The sequence below is a fragment of the Pezoporus flaviventris genome, unplaced genomic scaffold (assembly GCF_033815535.1).
Source record: "Pezoporus flaviventris isolate CSIRO_AGI_PZ_B2104156 unplaced genomic scaffold, CSIRO_AGI_Pfla_v1 ptg000002l, whole genome shotgun sequence".
Taxonomy (NCBI): Eukaryota; Metazoa; Chordata; class Aves; order Psittaciformes; family Psittacidae; genus Pezoporus; species Pezoporus flaviventris.
The window spans coordinates 79852631-79870318 of record NW_026892550.1 but is presented as its reverse complement, the minus strand read 5'-3'; the positions used below and the strand labels follow the sequence as shown (position 1 = coordinate 79870318).

Sequence of the window (17688 nt, the reverse complement as noted above, 5' to 3'; positions counted from 1 at the left end):
TCAAAATCTTTTAGTGAGAAAGGATGGGATTATATGCCGAAGCAATCTGTGGCAAAATAAATAACTCCATTTCCACTCTCTTTAATGAGTTCAATATGTTCTAGGTGATGTCACTGTCAAGGGTGAGCACCAGACACCACTTACATCATTTACTTTGCTACATTTTCAAATGTGTCTGAGCAAGTAATATACTACCTTTTGTGTTACAACTCCAAGAATACTTAGCAATATATCAGCAATCTCAGTCATTTAAGTATCTTTTCTTTTAAAAACCTGCTAAAAAAACGCTAACAAAATACACTTAGGGAGAACATGTATCTCTGCTTTAAAATTTAATTCCTTCTCAAATTCTGCACTCTTGTTCATCTGCATTTACTGGCAATAAAAGGCAAGTGAAATTCTGACCCTAAGAACATCAACTTATGTCTATGATGGGTGCTTTAGTATACTTAAGTCCAAACGCATTCTGCAGTTGTTTCAGCTTATTTCAGGTGAGAGCGGCCTATCTTCTCGGCCAGAAAGTAGCTGGTCTGTGTTCCAACACTTATCCCATCTAGACAAAAAGGAAAGGAAACTGTGGGGTATACTGCAGATTCTGCCTGTCTGGAAGTCCACAGTCCTATGAATAGAAGCAAATCAAAACTAATTAGCTGCTCTGTTACTATCTCATTTTTTAAAGGATAATGAATTTCTAAAAAGTTCTCTACTGTTCACTTGATAAAGGTACATGAAGGCTTCTTCACTGTGTACAGGAAACACAGCTAGAGGCTCTTTTTTGTGCAAGTGTCTGATTCCCAGATTTCCTTTTGTAATTTGAATTCCAGATCTGCATGGTGCTTCACTTTTACAGTAGCAGTCAAAACAGGAAGTCTGTAGCTTGATGCCACAGTAAAAGGGAAAAAAAAAAAAAGGCATTAATACATCCATCTTATATCCAGTTTATTTAATACCATAGCTGTAAATACAGTTAAGAGTTCTCAAATCTGGTAATGGTAGAGCTGGCAAGATACAGCTACCTGACAGATCAACAGTCGTATCAGTAGTTCTAGAATTCCCTGTGTGCTGGAAAGCTGAAGGGTATACATGAGTAGTTTTCAAATTCAACCTCACAGATATTGTTAATAGTTAAATATACTACTCCTGATATGGCAGAGCAGCATATGCATAGAAATAAAGCAACGCTGTGCCTGTCAACACTGAGAACTATATTCCAATATTGGTAGTCTTAAAACAAGTGAAATAAACAGTAACTTTTCCTTAAAAAACAGAAGTGATCTTTGGTCAACACTTATAAAACTAAAGCACATTTTAATAACAGTAATGCTAAGATTATATAGGTTTTTTGTATTATCTTAATGGGGTGGACAATTGAAAATTGGTATTCTGCTGTGACTGATAAAGTAATGGTACAAATTTCAATGCAGGCAAAATTTCAGAGCACAGGTAGGCTTCAACTCTGCAGCTTCCAAAGACTGGATCTCAGCTGTCCTGTGAAATGGTTAGGAAGCAGTAATTCATCTTCAGATCACTCCTCTTCCCTTTCGTAATTTCTGTACAAGCACAGCATTTTCAAACACACTGGGCTAAGCCCTTATTTAGTTCCCTACAGTAAGAGCTCTGAATGTCACTTGACTACATATTTAGACCCGTCTGATGTTTAATATCCACATTTGAAAAGTGTAGCTAACATATTCCTTTGTGATCTCTCAAGTGGCATTTCAATACCATAGTGATGACTTGTAAAGACACTGGTCCTTAGAAAAAACACTCTATGCAATTTAGGAGTACAGGTCTTACCAGCAGGCTGACCTTTAAATCCAGGCAGACATTCTAAAGAACTTGTGCTCTTTTCAAGCCTCCACGCCCATCTAAAATTGAGTAGGCACAGAAACATTTTTGCAGCCCATGAAAACTGGTCTGTGAAAGGGATCAGCACAAGATGTTACCCTTGGCCTTAACGCTGGCCCTAGCCATAAAATTATTTCACTAAACAATGACCTTGCCAAAACAGTCTGATGCTCACTGACTAACATTTCACTAACTTTTCAGTTCCCATTCTGCTCAACCCTCTCTACTTTCTTTAACCACACAAAATGAAAAAAAAGCACCAAAAAAGCCAAACAAACCACCAAACCTGAAACAGGAGACAACAGTGCTTTGTTTTTCTGATTCGCGACTTCTGGTGCCTTTGCAGGTAAATACCTCTTGTAGATTTGGTGGCTAAGCATTTAATTCATATAAATTTTAGCAGGTGCTAGGCACCTTTAAGCACACAAGGATCCAACCCATCCTTCCTTCAGTTAAATATATTATTACATGAAGCAGCAGTATTTTGCTTTAGTGTAAGTGTTCTTGCATAAAAAACCCCAACCACATCTCAGAATTCAGAAGTAATATTTTAATCAGCAAGGCTGAGTTTATTGGAAGTAACTTTTCATTCTTCAGTTAGACCTAGAAGCCCTATCCAAGACCATGCTGGTGTTTAATAAATACAGACTAAAACTCTGCTCCGAGCAATATAAGATAAAGGATGAGAGGAGCAGCTTAGTGACAAAGCCCTAACACAGTAAATCTGTAGCAGAACTGGAAATAGAAGGTCAGGTCTTCTAGGTCTAGACCATGTTCACTTGACCTTACTATATCCTGCCTTTGGTTTCTTCTTACTCCTCCAGACACTGACCTTTGGAGGAAACTGAATTCTGAAAACTGTGTTCCATTATTTCATCCTGTTCCTACCTCAGAAGTAACCCAAATTTTACACAGATTTCCTTCTCTTTCCAAACACATTGTTGATTAACTTGGCCATTGACTTTGATCCGCTTGGTCGCCTCTTTTCCTTCACTTTGAAATTTGATGTGATAGTCCTCAGGACTTTTGTGAACATTGCCACAACCTCCTGATAGTGTTCTGCTGCAGACAGTTCACAGAATTGGCACTTGTTATCTATTGCCAGCTTCTGTCCTTCATCCCAGCCAACTTCCCTCATGTGACATAAATCTTGTTTATTACCAACCAAAAATACTGATGACTCAGCCATTCTGAAACAAAAAAAGTTCCAGTTAAAGATATGTTACAATACTGTGCTATATGCTGTACTATATAGATTGTGTATGAAAAGTATGTATGGTCAGGATAATAGGCATTTGAAAAAACAAACGAGAACAAGCCAAATCCCTAGCCTTGCCAGGTGGAATTATAGTTTTCCATTTGCCATAGTCACATGTCAAGATTTTCCAGACAAGCTATTCTCCATCAGTAAGTTTTCATTCTGGTTCCTGTATTCAGTGTTGTATTTTTCAGCCACTGTAGTTTTCATACTGTATACTGCTAGGTATATTGTCAGCTTCTGGACTCATGAAGCAGCAAGCTGATCATTATCTCCATTTGTAGATAACAGAATATAGATGCAACAAGATGCACAAGAAAACATTTTTGATTTCTTTTCACTCCGCTTCTGATAAATGTGAATGAAATCCTTTCTTTATATTTAGGAAGCACCTCAGCTGACTGATGCAGGAATAAACACCACCACATGTACTCAGGCTTGCGGTTTTGGTGGTTCTTTTTGAAAGTAAGTGGTTTGTTTCCTACTATATGGTCATCCATGTACACAAATAATGTTGGGGTCACTGCTAAAGACAGTTTAGGAGACATTCATGGTATTACATTAATTTATTGTGGGAAGAACTTTCTTCAGCCCCCACATTGGTGCATCTCTATTGGTAATAGAGTGGGTGAGTAAAAGCATAGACTAACTGTGCTGCTTTTCACCTACCCATGTAAATCACAGCAGAGAGATTTATGGCAGATATTTAAATAGTAGTGCTATAAGAAATAAGAACAAAAATCCCAATGTATTTGGCTTTGGATACAGTGAAATAGATTGCAATTTGCAACAGTTTACCTTCCAGTACATTATTGTTGGTACTGTGTTATGCCACTTGGATGCTGCTGGATTTTAATTGCTAGTAGGATGCCTACAGCTCACAGACAAGTTCTCAGCTTTTGTGTATGTTTGCTGAGGGAAAAAAAAAAAAAAATAAGGCCACTTACTTTTTACAAGCTCCTATGTGAGACTCTCGGATCCTGTACAGCAATGCTTTTGCAAATGCAAATGATGCTCTGTCACTGATGTCGTAAACAACGATAAATCCATCAGCCCAGTGGAGCTCATCTGTGAGGGAGAGCTTCCCCCGTTGTGGCTGAAAGAAGTTCAAGTACACATGCAAAAAGAATGTTACTGTTGTCACTTCAGAGCATTTTCTTTTTTGGTCACTGTGAATGTGAGAATGCTGTATCTTTTATTGCAAAAGATATTAATAGGTCTAGGTGCTGGCCTTGAATTCAGGCGAGTCCTGCTCCAAAAGCCTAATAAATAACCAGCAATATAGATGGCACTTTCGACCACTGACAAGTTCATTACAAAAAAGTTTGTTTAAACATTAAAACTGCATAACCTGTACAGCCATCACTTACGCTGAATATTTTGTAGTTATATGAGAATGAAACATACAGAAGCCATCAATATTTGTGCAGTTTCTTGTTATAGCTCCGTTTTGCATCTTCCTAATAGTCTGACTACAGTAACCTTTCATTTTGTTTGTTTCTTCATTCGTTTTGTTTCCTCTTTGCTTTGTTCAAGTCTGAAACACTTCTTACCCATAGGATAAATTTCTAAAGAGCTAAGAAAAACATCTCCTTTCAATCTGCAGTTGACTTTAAGAAAACTCGTGACAAGTCACTTGAGTGATAAGGGGGTTAATTGTCCAATCACCCCAAGGAGGAACTGTTGCACTTATGATTTCTAGAAAACAACAGCTGCAAACTGTCCCATTAAGCTAAGGAATGAAATTTCAAAACCATTTTAAAATAGCCTATCCCTGCAGATAATTTAGCAACGCCTAGAAAGGCCATGTGATGCAAGATAGGTAAAAAACTGGAAGTTTAGCAGGATAAAAAAAAACAATCCACCCAAACAACCCTTGACTTTTGTTCTGGAAAACCCACCTTGAATTGCAATTTGAACACCATTTAAATTATTCTCTCACTAGTTTAGTGTTTTGCTATTTACAATGTATAATCTCCACTGACATCCCACCCTAGTTGCCTTGATTAGCTCAGGATCTGAACAGCACAGTAGCATCATAAGCTGGTCAGGGAAGGCTTTAACTTCTCATGAGGGATGGAATGCTGGCAGTGAAAGGGGATGCATTAGAATGATGAGATGAAACAAGCTTCCAGAACTGTCTGAAGACTTCGGTATCTTGAATCCAACAGGTTTTTTTAATGTTGCGGCGACTGTGCAGCAGGTTTAGGGGCAGGAAAGATGACTTGTGTGTGTAACAGCTGTTTCACAGACAGATGAAGGGACAGATGAAGTGAGCTTTGCAGAACAGGGATCCAGCTATTACAGAGAAACCTCAGGGAGCAAGAAGACTTCAGGAGGCAGAAGCAAAAATGGCAACTCTTCCTTCCGCATTCTGGCCCCCTTGGGACCTGCTTTTCTTTCCCAGCTACCGTGGGATACAGGACCTCTGTACCCCATCTATCTCTTTCTAGAATCAGCGGTCCTATCAGACAAAAAGCAGTACTACACTCTTATTTGCTACCTACTCCTCTGCAGGCACTTAGAAGTCAGGAAGAAAGCAAGAAACAGCTAAAGTTAGGCCTCATTCCTAAGGAAGAACTGTACAGGACAGCTCAAGAGTGCTGGCAACAGGGGTTGCCCTTAACACAACTGATCTCTGGTCCAATTAAAAGGAAAAAGGAGCCCAAACTGTAGCAACCAAAGCCTCTACCCATAATGTCATCTAATCTGCTTTACACTAGCTGCCAGTTTCAAGTATCTTAATAAAGAATTGTTCATAGGCCACAAGATTTAATATGTGTCATGGTTTAAGCACAGTTTCCATGGTAAGGCCTTGGGTCTTACCCAAGTCCCCCCCTTCCAAGGAAAGGGGACCAAGATAAGTGGAAGCAAATCCACAGTACATTCTGACAGATTGTATGGCAAGGGAGGACTCCATGATGTTACATGGCACAGGGGCTATTTCAGGATCCCCAGTGCCCTGGGACATGCAAACCTGTTGCTTGTCTCTGGGAAGGCTGATTGTTTTTGGCGGTTCGTTTTACATGCTCTCTGGGTTAAGTTTTAAGTCCTTGAATTTAAGCCTGGATCAGACTTTCAGTGCTTTGGCTTTAGCAGTCATTCTGCTAGTTGATACAAGGCAATATCACTGCCCAGAAGGGAACCTCGCACGCTAATGTGATTAGTCAGACAGACCTACATAGGCCTGCATGTGCTACACAGTACCCGAGTTTCTTTATTCCTCTTATAGCAAGAAAGGATAGAAAAATCTTTATTTCAAAGCTTTTTACTATGATCAAAGTTCAGCTTTCAACACATGCAAGCCTGCATTATGGCTTTCCTTGGATGAGTTCTGTGAATGCAAGTCTTACATCCAGGCCAGTCTGCTCTGACCATTTCTGCAGGCATTTAATAAACTGCTTGCTTTATAGGCTAAATTTCATCCTTTTAGGGTATCTGAGAAAACTGTAACCTGTAACTTACCTCTGTGTTTACTTATATAAGGCAGAAGTGGGAAAAGTTATTTGTTAGTAGTATTCCAAAAACCAAAAGCATTTACAGAAAAAATAAGCAATTAAGGGCTTCTTCCATGAAATAGGAAAGTACTCAGCAGTTCTGAGCCACAGCAACTATCAAATTTCATAGAATCATAGAATAGTTAGGGTTGGAAAGGACCTTTGGGGCATCTAGTTCCAACCTCCCTGCCATGGGCAGGGACACCTCACACTAAACCGTATCACCCAAGGCTTCTTCCAACCTGGTTTTGAACACTGCCAGGGATGGGGCATTCACAATCTCCCTGGGCAACCTATTCCAGTGCCTCACCACCCTAACAGGAAAGAATTTCCTCCTTATATCCAATCTAAACTTCCCCTGTTTAAGTTTTAACCTGTTACCCCTTGTCCTGTCACTACAGTCCCTAATGAAGAGTCCCTCTCCAGCATCCCTATAGGCCCCCTTCAGATACTGGAAGGCTGCTATGAGGTCTCCACGCAGCCTTCTCTTCTCCAGGCTGAACAGCCCCAACTTTCTCAGCCTATCTTCATATGGGAGATGCTCCAGTCCCCTGATCATCCTCGTGGCCCTTCTCTGGACTTGTTCCAACAGTTCCATGCCCTTTTTATGCTGAGGACACTAGAACTGCACACAATACTTCAAGTGAGGTCTCATGAGAGCAGAGTAAAGGGGCAGGATCACCTCCTTCAACCTGCTGGTCACGCTCCTTTTGATGCAGCCCAGGATACAGTCGGCTTTCTGGGCTGCGAGGTCACACTGAAGCTGGCTCATGTTAAGTTTCTCATCAACCAACACCCCCAAGTCCTTCTCCACAGGGCTGCTCTGAATCTCTTCTCTGCCCAACCTGTAGCTGTGCCTGGGATTGCTCCGACCCAGGTGTAGGACCTTGGACATTTCAGGCCTTATCAAAAAAAGCAATCAGAGATTCTAAGAACAGAGAAAAAGTTTGTAACACAGACATGCCCTTCCTGACACTTTTTGCCATTACACAGGTAAAATGAAGAACAGCCTGTCTTTGCTCCCAAAAATTCTTACCTGTGAACAAGGGTCATAAATTTCCAAGTGTATCTGCCTCCCATCCAGGCATAAGTGTTTAGTGTAGATGCATTCTAAAAAATATATAGTATGCAAAGAAAACCAGCATTAGTAACTGGGAATGGTGGTGAAAAGGCAGCAAAAGTGAGACTGGGTAATACTGAAGGTTCCTTGAGTATTGTCGAGATTTTCAAGGAGTCTGGGTGGTTTTTCGTGGTTTACTTTTGGGGGGTTTTGTTTGGTGGTTTCTTTTGATTTATTTTTTGTTTGGTTTGTGGTGGCATTTTTTGTTAGGTTTGTTTCCAGTGTGTATTTAAAACAATTTCATTTTCAACACCCGAATTGCCCAGCCCCTTAAACTGACCACCATTTCACTGTGGTGTTCTGTCAAAATGTTGATGTAATGAATACTGTCAGATCCTAGATTTCCTCTTCCAAAATCTAGGTAAACTGGATGTACAACATTTAGAGTCAGCTAAATGCTGATGATTTCTCAGCTTGATACCAAGGCTCAGTGTTATGGAAGTAATAAGCAGGCTATGTGTAAGTTCCGATTCTGTACAAAAATCATTATTTAGTCATAATGTTTATTTACCATGAAATCTGGCACTTTAAGAGTTTTCGTAATAGGCAGCATTAAACCAATAGTATTTACAGTACAGGATCGTGTCCTTAGACCAGATCCTAAAATATTTCTGTAGTGCCACTTCTCAGATTTAGGACTTTGCAAGACCACTAGCAACCCTTGTCGACGGACTGTTACTATTATTTTAAACTGCTTTTTCTAAGCAACTGTAACCAACTTGTGTTCATGGCACTAGTCATCAATAGGCTGCCTACAGTATAATTTCTCACGAATTACTGAAATACAAAGACAAGAAATGGTTTTGGCACTACTGAAAATACACTTTAAACTGTGTATTAAGTGCATAGATAAGGTCTCCAATCTCTGGATTTAACATCTTCAGTACCATACTCATCTTAAGTGTTCTCCATGTGCATCGTAAGAGTTCATGGTGAGCTACCAGCCCAAAGCATCTCAGGGTATTAAAATATGCAGCCTTTTGGTGGTTTCCATAATTAAATTTTTAACACATACTTTGACTCTACTGACAGTGGGAGGTTCTTTATCACCCATATTCCCACTTTACTCCCCCTTCCTCCTCTCTAGAAACAGATCTAAACTTATCTTCCAACAACCATTTGTTAACAAATGAAAATGCTTTGGGGGTTTTATGTGCCTTTTCTGAGACTTGCAGTACTGGAGGATCAGAACAAGGAAACCTGGTTTTAGTTTAGATTACTTAAAATACAGAAAGCACTACATAACTTCATAAGTTACACATGACAGCTTAGAACTGGATAAGCCATCTGGGACACAAACTGCCCTTTCAGTCTGTGTTTGTATAGTAACAAGTATCAGTAGAGCATTTATGCACAACTGTAACTCCACTTTCAGAATAAGTTCATTTGGGTATTTTCAATGCATTTCAGCTTAGTACTACTATTTTACATTTCATTTATTAACCTTGGGAAGCTACTCTTTTTGTAAAAAAATGGTTTTGGAAAGACCCCTCCACTTTAGCAGGGAAAGTGAGGCAGGCAGCAATCTCCATACCCTGTTAACTTCTGGGATTTCTCATACTCCAGAAGCTGGAGCGGCAGACTTCCAAAGGTGTATCAGTTAAATAATGCTTCCATCCAGGATGCAAAAGTTCAAATCCTGCTTTGCCATCTCCCAGGACCTCACAAGTGTCCTAAGGATCAGTGTATTTGTTCTGGCATGAATGAGAAATTCTATCCTCAGCATGACAAGGCTTTCCACAAAGCTATCAAATCAGACCACTCCTGCAAAAGCAGTAGGCTTTGCATTATGCTTTAATTAACCAGTAGTGCCTGATAAACAATCAGTTTCACCTCTCCTCTGGAACTGAGGAGAAGATATGCAACAGAACAGGTATTGGGGCTGTTTGGTTTTTTTTCCAGTCTATTTCTTTACTCTCTATCTCCTCTCAGATTGAGTTTACTATAATCTACCCACGCCTCGCACATGCAGCCTTGTTATCTTTCCTTCCTAAGCCCCTCCGCGGTTGCTTTGTGACAAGCACCGCATCAGCCCGCTTGTACTTACTGGAGTTTTAAGTGATCTCTCCATAGACACCTGGCTCACCTTCTCCCGCCTTCAAGCTCACACTTCATTAGGAACTATCACTGATAAGCAAGCAGAAACTTAAACCTTTCCGAGAAGTTCTGTGGAACTGCGTTTCTACCCAATTCCTTGTTCAAGTGTTTGAAGCTTCGCATTTTGCCTTCTCCCCCACACGGCCCCGGGTGGAGGCCCCACACAGCACCACCCGCTCCCGCCGCCTGTCCCCAGAGGCTCACCAGCGTTGGACGCGTACTCCCCGATGAACCGCCGTGTCAGAAACCGCACCGCCAGCGCTGCGGGAGAAAAGAAGTACACTCCACATTTAATGGGGTTCCTCCCGCCCGCCGCACCCAAACCCGTGGTGAGGTCAGGCTGGGGCCGCCCTCCTCCCTGCCTTACCCGACTTGCCGGCTCCGCTGCCGCCCAGCACGGCCAATTTCACTTCGGTCATACCGCCACCAGGCCACTTACCGCCGCCTCCATTTCTTTATAGCCGCCGGGCCGAGCACAGCTCCCCCGGTGACACCGCCCAGCAGCCCGCCTTCGCCCCGCTCCCCCCGCCATTCCCTGGCCGCTTTCCCCGCCCCGCCGGCGAGGCCGGTAGGTACAGCTGCCTGCGGGGTTCGGTAGTTTTCATCCTTTCCGACAAACATCTTCCTCCTCCTACCTCCCACGGCCTTCTTCTCCACCGCAGAAACTTTGTTCAGGCGGCCTTCCTGCTGCCCGGCCCGGTTCTTTGCAGGCTGGCGGCTCTCTCGCTTTCTCTTCTTTCCTGGTCTTCTTTCCGGCTCCTCTTCTTCTTTCTCGTTCCCCCTCCGCCCCAGGCCTCACAGTGCGCTAAGCATTTTTAGAAACTAGGGCAAAAGGGGAAAAGAAGGAAGAGGCATTCCTTAGCTGGACTGTGTGTTTGTTTATTTACGCTGTAAGTTTGTCTGCAGGCTGTCATCTTTTTGTAGCAGGAATGTGAAAGTGAAGAAACTAAAGCGATTATTTCTATTTTAAATGTTTCTGAAGTTTCTTGCTAAAAGAAGTGTTTTGTGCTTCTCTGGTATTCTCCACCCCAACTTTCAAACTAATCACTAAACCTCTGATCTTGCATCTTGGCGGATGGTACTTAGCTGAGGCTTATAACACTTACCTGAAGCTGAAAAATATGACAGATGTGGTAGGTGAGAGACAAAGGGCTAAACCCGCAGAACCTACAGGCTGCACCTACTTCACGTCTGATGTCAGAAGGCTCCTCAAATGCTCCCTAATGGCTGTCGAGCTCTGAAAGTGCATAACATACTTGGGTGCATAGGTCTGATTAGTCCACTGCTGAACAGAATATTGCTCCAGCATCCAAGTTACACTTGTGTACTTATTCTGTTCATGTTCATTTTATTTGTTTATATAACTTGAATACTTGATTCTGGTATTTTTACTCTCTTTTGATGAAACTGTTGTGCATTGTATAAATGCTTCAATAAAGCACTACTTCAGTATGCTTGCTAGTGAGTATTACAGCTACAACAGATTTACATGAGCTAAAAAAAAAAAAAGCAGACAAGGTACTTGCATGTATGTTTGTTGTAGCTGAAGGAAGTGCTTAGTGGAGAAAAATATATTTAATAATAAACATGTAGGCACAGCTTGGCTCCAAGATCCCTGACTTACAAGTATCTAATGGGTGTTTTGTGAGTGCTGCTCACTTACAAGAAAAGTTATGTTTTAAAAAGAACTTTAGTTATTTTAGTTTAGTTTTTTTAGTTCTGACCTTTTTTGGCTATTTTAACATTAGTTTTTGAAGTCGTGTGGTGCCGAGATCACTAGACTGGAGTCAATATTGGTATAACTGGCACAATTTAGTATTTTACTATTTCATATACATTGAAACCACTGCAATAGAAAATCTAAAACCATCTGCACCATTATCAATGCTGCAACTTTTGCAGGCAAATAAATGGTTCTGGTGTGATGTTTGAACCTGTCTCACAGCTTGGGAACATACTTTAGTTTCTGTTGGAGTACGTGCAGATTGTGACTATGCCATGGAAAGGGTGATTAAGGCAGTTTTAACCCGATAAACAGGCCATGGTACAGGAGAACAGAAGTTAACTCCCGAGAAGGATTTGGCTCAAGATGCGCTTCTCAGGTTGGCTTTCTCTCCTCCGTCATTTTTTTTGCACTGCTTATTCATGGCAATGTTGGACTCATTCCCACCCTTGTGGTGTCTGTTGTGATACTGAATAGGGAAATAATTACATTGTTTCAGCTCAGTGAATTCTGTGGTAGAGCCATAGTAGAGATTTCCTAGCAACTGTGGGAAGACTCGGGTCTGTTTCAGGCGCTCTTGCAGCCAAGTGACTGCAAGTGAAATCAGAAGGTAAGAGACTTCACTGTACAGGAAGCTTATGCATGAATATTAATGATATGGCAGCTTGTTCAAAATTAAATGCTGCAGTACTTGGATGTAGGTTGTCCAAACAGAATCCAGCTCTTCTATTCACTTTACAGGGACTTAACTACATGAACACTTCTCTCCCCTAGACAGCAGATGTGATAACCAAATTATGGTGTTGCCCATGTTAAAGAACATATTGCCTGGAACTTTTATTTCTTTTAGTAATACAAAAAAGTTCTTAAGAAGACTGAGACAGTTATTGTGTATATTCTGTATGTGTATACATTAAAGAACTAGAGAAATTAAGTTTTAATTGCAGATGAAACAACATGAATGTTTCTGTCCTGAAAGGCTGTCTCCGTTCAAATTCCCTCAGCCACTTGCTTTCCTTCAGCATGACTGTCCTTACCTGCAACTTAGACAATTGTCTTTTTCAGTACACTGAAAAAGTACACTTTTTCAGCATACTGACTCTGTGCTGGAACAGGTTTACTTTCATTACCCATGGGTGTAAATAACTGTACAAGGGTAGAGGTGCATAGAAAACAATCTCTCTAGTGAGAACAAGCTTACGTGTTAGTTTTGGGTTTGGTAGTCAAAACTGAGTCAACTCTGTGCTGCTCAAATTAGAAGTGATGAAACTTTTTACATGTGTAAACCTCTGCTACGAAAACAGTAGACTTCTAATAGATATACTGTAAATAAATCATTAACCAGATAAGTTACTTCTGCAATGAACATGGTGAAGGATTGATTTTGAATTGTTTAAGCTAAAAGTTTTCAGAAGTCTGCAGATCACTGGTGAGATGAGGTCACTTTGCATTTCATTCCCAGTTTTGTAGATGAGGATTTCTGTGGCTTGATGCCAGTATACCTCTGGGAGTCAGAACTGCTTATGGGAAAAATTAGCATCAGAAAAACATTTACTTTCCTTTTAAGTGTTTTGGTTTTGGTTGTTTGGTTTTTTTTGGTGCAGCTTAGCTGCTGAAAAGAAGGTGAAATTGGGAGTATTTGACTATCTGTACTCTGTATGCAACCATAATGGTTTGATCCAGAAAGCACAATTAGAAACCACTGGCTGAAGCAGATGCCAGCTGTTTGCTTTGTGTGGCACAGGATTTCTAAAGCTTGCTTAAGTTTGCATCCCTGCAGAATTAGTCCCCTTTTGGCTTAGGAAGTAATGTTTTCCAGAGAAGATCTGTCTTTTAAAGCCCACTTTCCATCAGATTGTCAGGTAGAGCACTGTAAATTATGCATCTGCTGCTCTAACTGCTTCCGTAGCATGTGAACTGGCCAACTAGAGGTCTGAAACCACAGCAAAACTAACAAAACTAGAAGGACAGGCTTTTCAAGTAAATGTGATGTTTTCATCACCTATATACTTGGATATATTCTTCAGTGGGATACGCAGAATTATTATTCATGACAGAAGTCATAATTCAGCATAGTCTCAGTTACTTTGTATTCTCTTTTCATGGTATAATGAAAAAAACGAAAATTGCCATTTTCCCCTTCAAAATAGCAAATTGTTCTTGGTGGCAAGTTGTGTTATTCAGTGATTGAAATTTTACCTTGCTGGCCATGAGAAAGTGTGGGGTGTTTTTATTTAACAGAAATTATAGATTTTTATCTGTGATAAAGTACCATTAGTACTCAATTGGATGAGTACTCAATTTTCATGTTGGATGTGAAAAACAGAACTTTAGCTTCTCACAGACCCTGAAAGCATGTATCCCTCATGGTATCATGGAAGGATTCTGCACTTTCATGAAATGCTTCCTAGCTGATAATCATCAGAGGTAAGGACGCTATGACAGGGTTAGGTCTGTTAGAGCTGCTGTTACCCTACACCCAGCCACAGCAGTGCACACAGATGGTGAAGCGCTTAAAGGACTCTGCTCCAAAGTTGGGACACCACATATTCTGGTGATAATAGCTTGTGGTTAATGTTGTGGGAATGAAATCTAAGGCATCTAGACTTCAACATTTATAGCATGTGTCATCTATTGTTGATATAAATACATATCTTTTATTCATAGCATGAGAATTAGAGTCAGAATCTTTAAAAAAGAAAAAAAAGTTGTTTGATTTTTGAATAAACAGTGTACACTGGGTTGTGGAAGTGGCACACCAGTGTTACATTACAGTACATTACAGTAAGGTAAATTATCAAACTGTTTTTTTCCATTTCTTATTTTAAGTAAGTACATAAATGGTCTATTTGTTTAACATCTGTTCTACACAAACTTTGGGACACAGATTATCTTCTGAATAGATACCTATAAAGTAACTAGCACATGATAAAGTCCTCTATATTTTACTGTAATGCAAATATTAAAAATAGTCTCATCAAATGGCTTGGACTGCCATATGGAAGTTAGAAAAAAATTTTTTTTCGAGTAATTAAGTTGTTAATGACAAGAAGCAAAGGATTTAAAATTATATTAATCTACCTTATGTAATTTATACTTTTAGACAGATTTTTTTTGTGTGTGTGTGAGTTTCATATAAAAGACTTTTCCCAGAAAACAGAAATCTTTTTCTATGTAGTTAAATGTTTACCTTAGCCCAACTGCAGCAGCATCTGAGTTGCAAGGCTAAATGCTTGCAGAGGGTGCTTATATCTAAGTCTGAACATAAAGGTTACGCTTTTTTGTATTTAGTGCCTAGTGGAATGTTATTTTAAGTTATGTAGAATTATTTGGAACAAAACCACAAAACACATCTTTAACTAAGGCCTGTACTCGAATTTAATTTCTGTAGTTTAACAAATTAAACACAGTATATAGAGGAAGTTATTAATAATCTCAGAAGAAGTAAACAATTTGAAATCTGTTTCTGAAATTATATCAGCCAGAAATCAATAGTGGTTGTTGAAATAATGCAATGTTGAAGACATTTCTCTCCTTTTAACATTGGAAGGAAAAGAGATACTCTCAAGAAGTGCTCTGCAAGAGTTGTAAAGTAAGGCAGGGATATCATCCTAGAATAATTAAATAATCTGGTCATTGAAGAGTATTTTTTAAGATTTAAAAAAACAACATTCAAAGGCTGGAAATGACACCTAACCTATTTCTGCTGTGCTGGCAAATGCTTTTTAGTGGTCATTGATGTTTTTTCAGTCTATATTGTGATTAGAATCCTACTGAGAGTTCACAAATAAGTTACAGGAGATAAACTAGTGTTTGAATTTGCAGCATTTTAATAGTTTTGTAATAAAATGCCAACACACATGTTCTTATCTCAAGTAAATATGTGAGATATGTTGATCTGTAATGGAAGTAAAGTCTTTCTGCATAGTACTTAAGGTGTTAGTGTTGAGCTGTAACGTCTTAGTCTCTGCTTGGGGCCCTTCAAGTTTAATGTCAGCTCTTTCAATAATCAGCAGAGGCTTGAGATTGCTTCCATCATTTTGGAGATGAAGCAGGACTCCAGCTGAGCGTGTTCCTTGTCATCTACAATTCTCCTAACTCTCAAAATCACATCTCCTGCCTTTTTTGATTGTAGATATTTTCTGCAAAAGCCTGGTGTTTGAACAGTATATATGAGGCAGGGCAGAGGACGGATTATTTTTTTTTCCACAGTGAGGCTTATCTCTCTGTAAATCCATGACTTGAATCATTATGGGAATGTGAGAAGGAGGAACACATTTTCTTTTAAAAGGTTTTATGTTTTCTTTTAAGTATTTAGTACTTTTTTCCTGATTTTCTGTGCTGTAAATGTAGTAAGGTTTGTCTGTGGGGTATACACTACCTCATAATAGTATCTTCTGGATGAGGTTTTTATTAGATCACAACTTAAATAAGCAAATACTAAACTCCTAATTTCTACTAGATTAGTACTGTGAAGTTCAGAGTGCCTTCAAGCTGAATTTGTATTATGACCAACATGTATTAGAAGAATAAAATTGGAAATTAAAATAGTAACATTTATTCATAACTTACTGTTCTATGGGAGATGTTCAGTCTCCAAATACAATAAGCTAAGTGTATCAGAATCTAAACATTGCAGGAAGCTACAGAGCTTGATGCTGGGTTGAATATGAACCAGCAACGTGTCCTTGGTAGCAAAGAAAGCCAACAGCATCCTGGACTGCATTAGGAAGAGATTTTATCATCACCTGATGGGACGGTGTAAAGAAATGGAGCCAAACTATCCTCAGTGGTATACAGTGACAGAAAAAGTGGCAATGGGCACAAATTGAGGTACAAGGAATGAATTTAAAACATTTAGTATTTTACCCTGAGAGTGATTGAAAACTGGAAGTGGTTGCCCAGAAAGATTGTCAAGTCTTCATCCTTGGAGATACTAAAAACCCAAATGGAGAGAGTCCTGAGCAACCTGGTCTTACTAACACTGCTTCGAGAGGGGAGTACTGGACAATTTCCAAAGGTTCCTTTCAACTGTGCCTAGGATTCCTGGCATCTAACAGTTTCTTCACCTATTCTATAATTCTGTAAGATTTGGGTTTTTTTAAGAAGTGTTTTGATAGACAAAGGTGACAAATGCAGATGAAGTGCTCTGTTGCTTACAGTACAGGAACTCAGTTGACCTGATTACATTTAAGTTTGAGACTGTTTATAGATATTTAATTTTATAATGTAATGCTGTGTCTGTGTATAGAGCTGTGCTGGCCGGCCCTTTAAATCTAAACTGTATTAAAAAATAGAATGAGTTGGACCACAGGATGGTTAGTTTCATTCTCTTTTTTTTCAGGTAATGTTATGGTACCTGGAATTCTAAAACTGGAAGACAGTCCAAAGAGAAACAGTAATATTTGCCTTAGTAGAGTTTTATAGAGGCATTTTTTATTTGATGGTGAACATAGTTCAGTGTCCTTCTAAGTTCATGCTCATCGCAGTTATGATTGAGCCACAAAAAACATCTTTAAAAGACCTTGGAAGTTCTTTAAGGTACTGTTATTGCAAGATGTAATTCATATGAAAAGGTGCTGAGCACTCCAGAATCTATCAGCCAGAATAATCAAGTCATAATATTGCTATGTGATTTTGCTTATACTCTCTAATAGGCTTGTGCACTTTTAAAATAGTTCCAGAGAATTTGCAAGTAGAGTATAATTAGAATTATTTATTAGTGTGCTGCAGTGTGTCATTCTAGTGAGAACATTCCAGCGGCTCTCAGTAGAATTGCACTTGGATAACTAGCTGGTAAAACCCTGTGTTTTTTTTAATAAGCCTTCTGTTACTAAAGCCTATAATTTGGTTTAATTTTTATGGTCAGTTTTTCTAATTAAATGTATCATATTTTCATTTTAGTCTACTTAATATTTTACTAAACGTAGTTTCACCAGAATGAGATGCTTATAGTCTAAGATAAGGGTTCAGACAGAGTTCTAATGCAGATCAAAATGGTAACAAGTAATTATTTTGGTTATGTTTTGTACATAGATAAAGACAGAGATTCATCTGATGTGATTTTTATGATCCAAGTTACTATTAATAATTATATTGTTTATGTAGTTTTTGAATTTTTCTCTGTTTGGGCAATGGCAACTGT

At 39.4% G+C, this 17688-nt stretch overlaps 1 protein-coding gene and 1 long non-coding RNA gene across 2 annotated transcripts in view; one reads left to right on the top strand and one right to left on the bottom strand.

Moving 5' to 3' along the window:
• Nucleotides 1-922: 922 nt before the first annotated feature.
• RERGL (RERG like) lies at nucleotides 923-10323 on the bottom strand. Its single transcript, XM_061444644.1, has 5 exons — nucleotides 10188-10323; nucleotides 10025-10081; nucleotides 7640-7713; nucleotides 4054-4202; nucleotides 923-3038 (listed from the first exon to the last, which is right to left on the bottom strand). Exons 1-5 carry the CDS (start codon nucleotides 10237-10239, stop codon nucleotides 2756-2758), a joined length of 615 nt encoding a protein of 204 aa, XP_061300628.1. The 5' UTR covers nucleotides 10240-10323; the 3' UTR covers nucleotides 923-2755.
• Nucleotides 10305-17688, top strand: part of LOC133264756 (uncharacterized) — a 43926-nt gene continuing 36542 nt past the window's right edge. The window contains exon 1 of the long non-coding RNA XR_009741761.1: nucleotides 10305-10388. This is a non-coding gene — a long non-coding RNA (uncharacterized LOC133264756). The remainder of the gene's footprint in view (nucleotides 10389-17688) is intronic.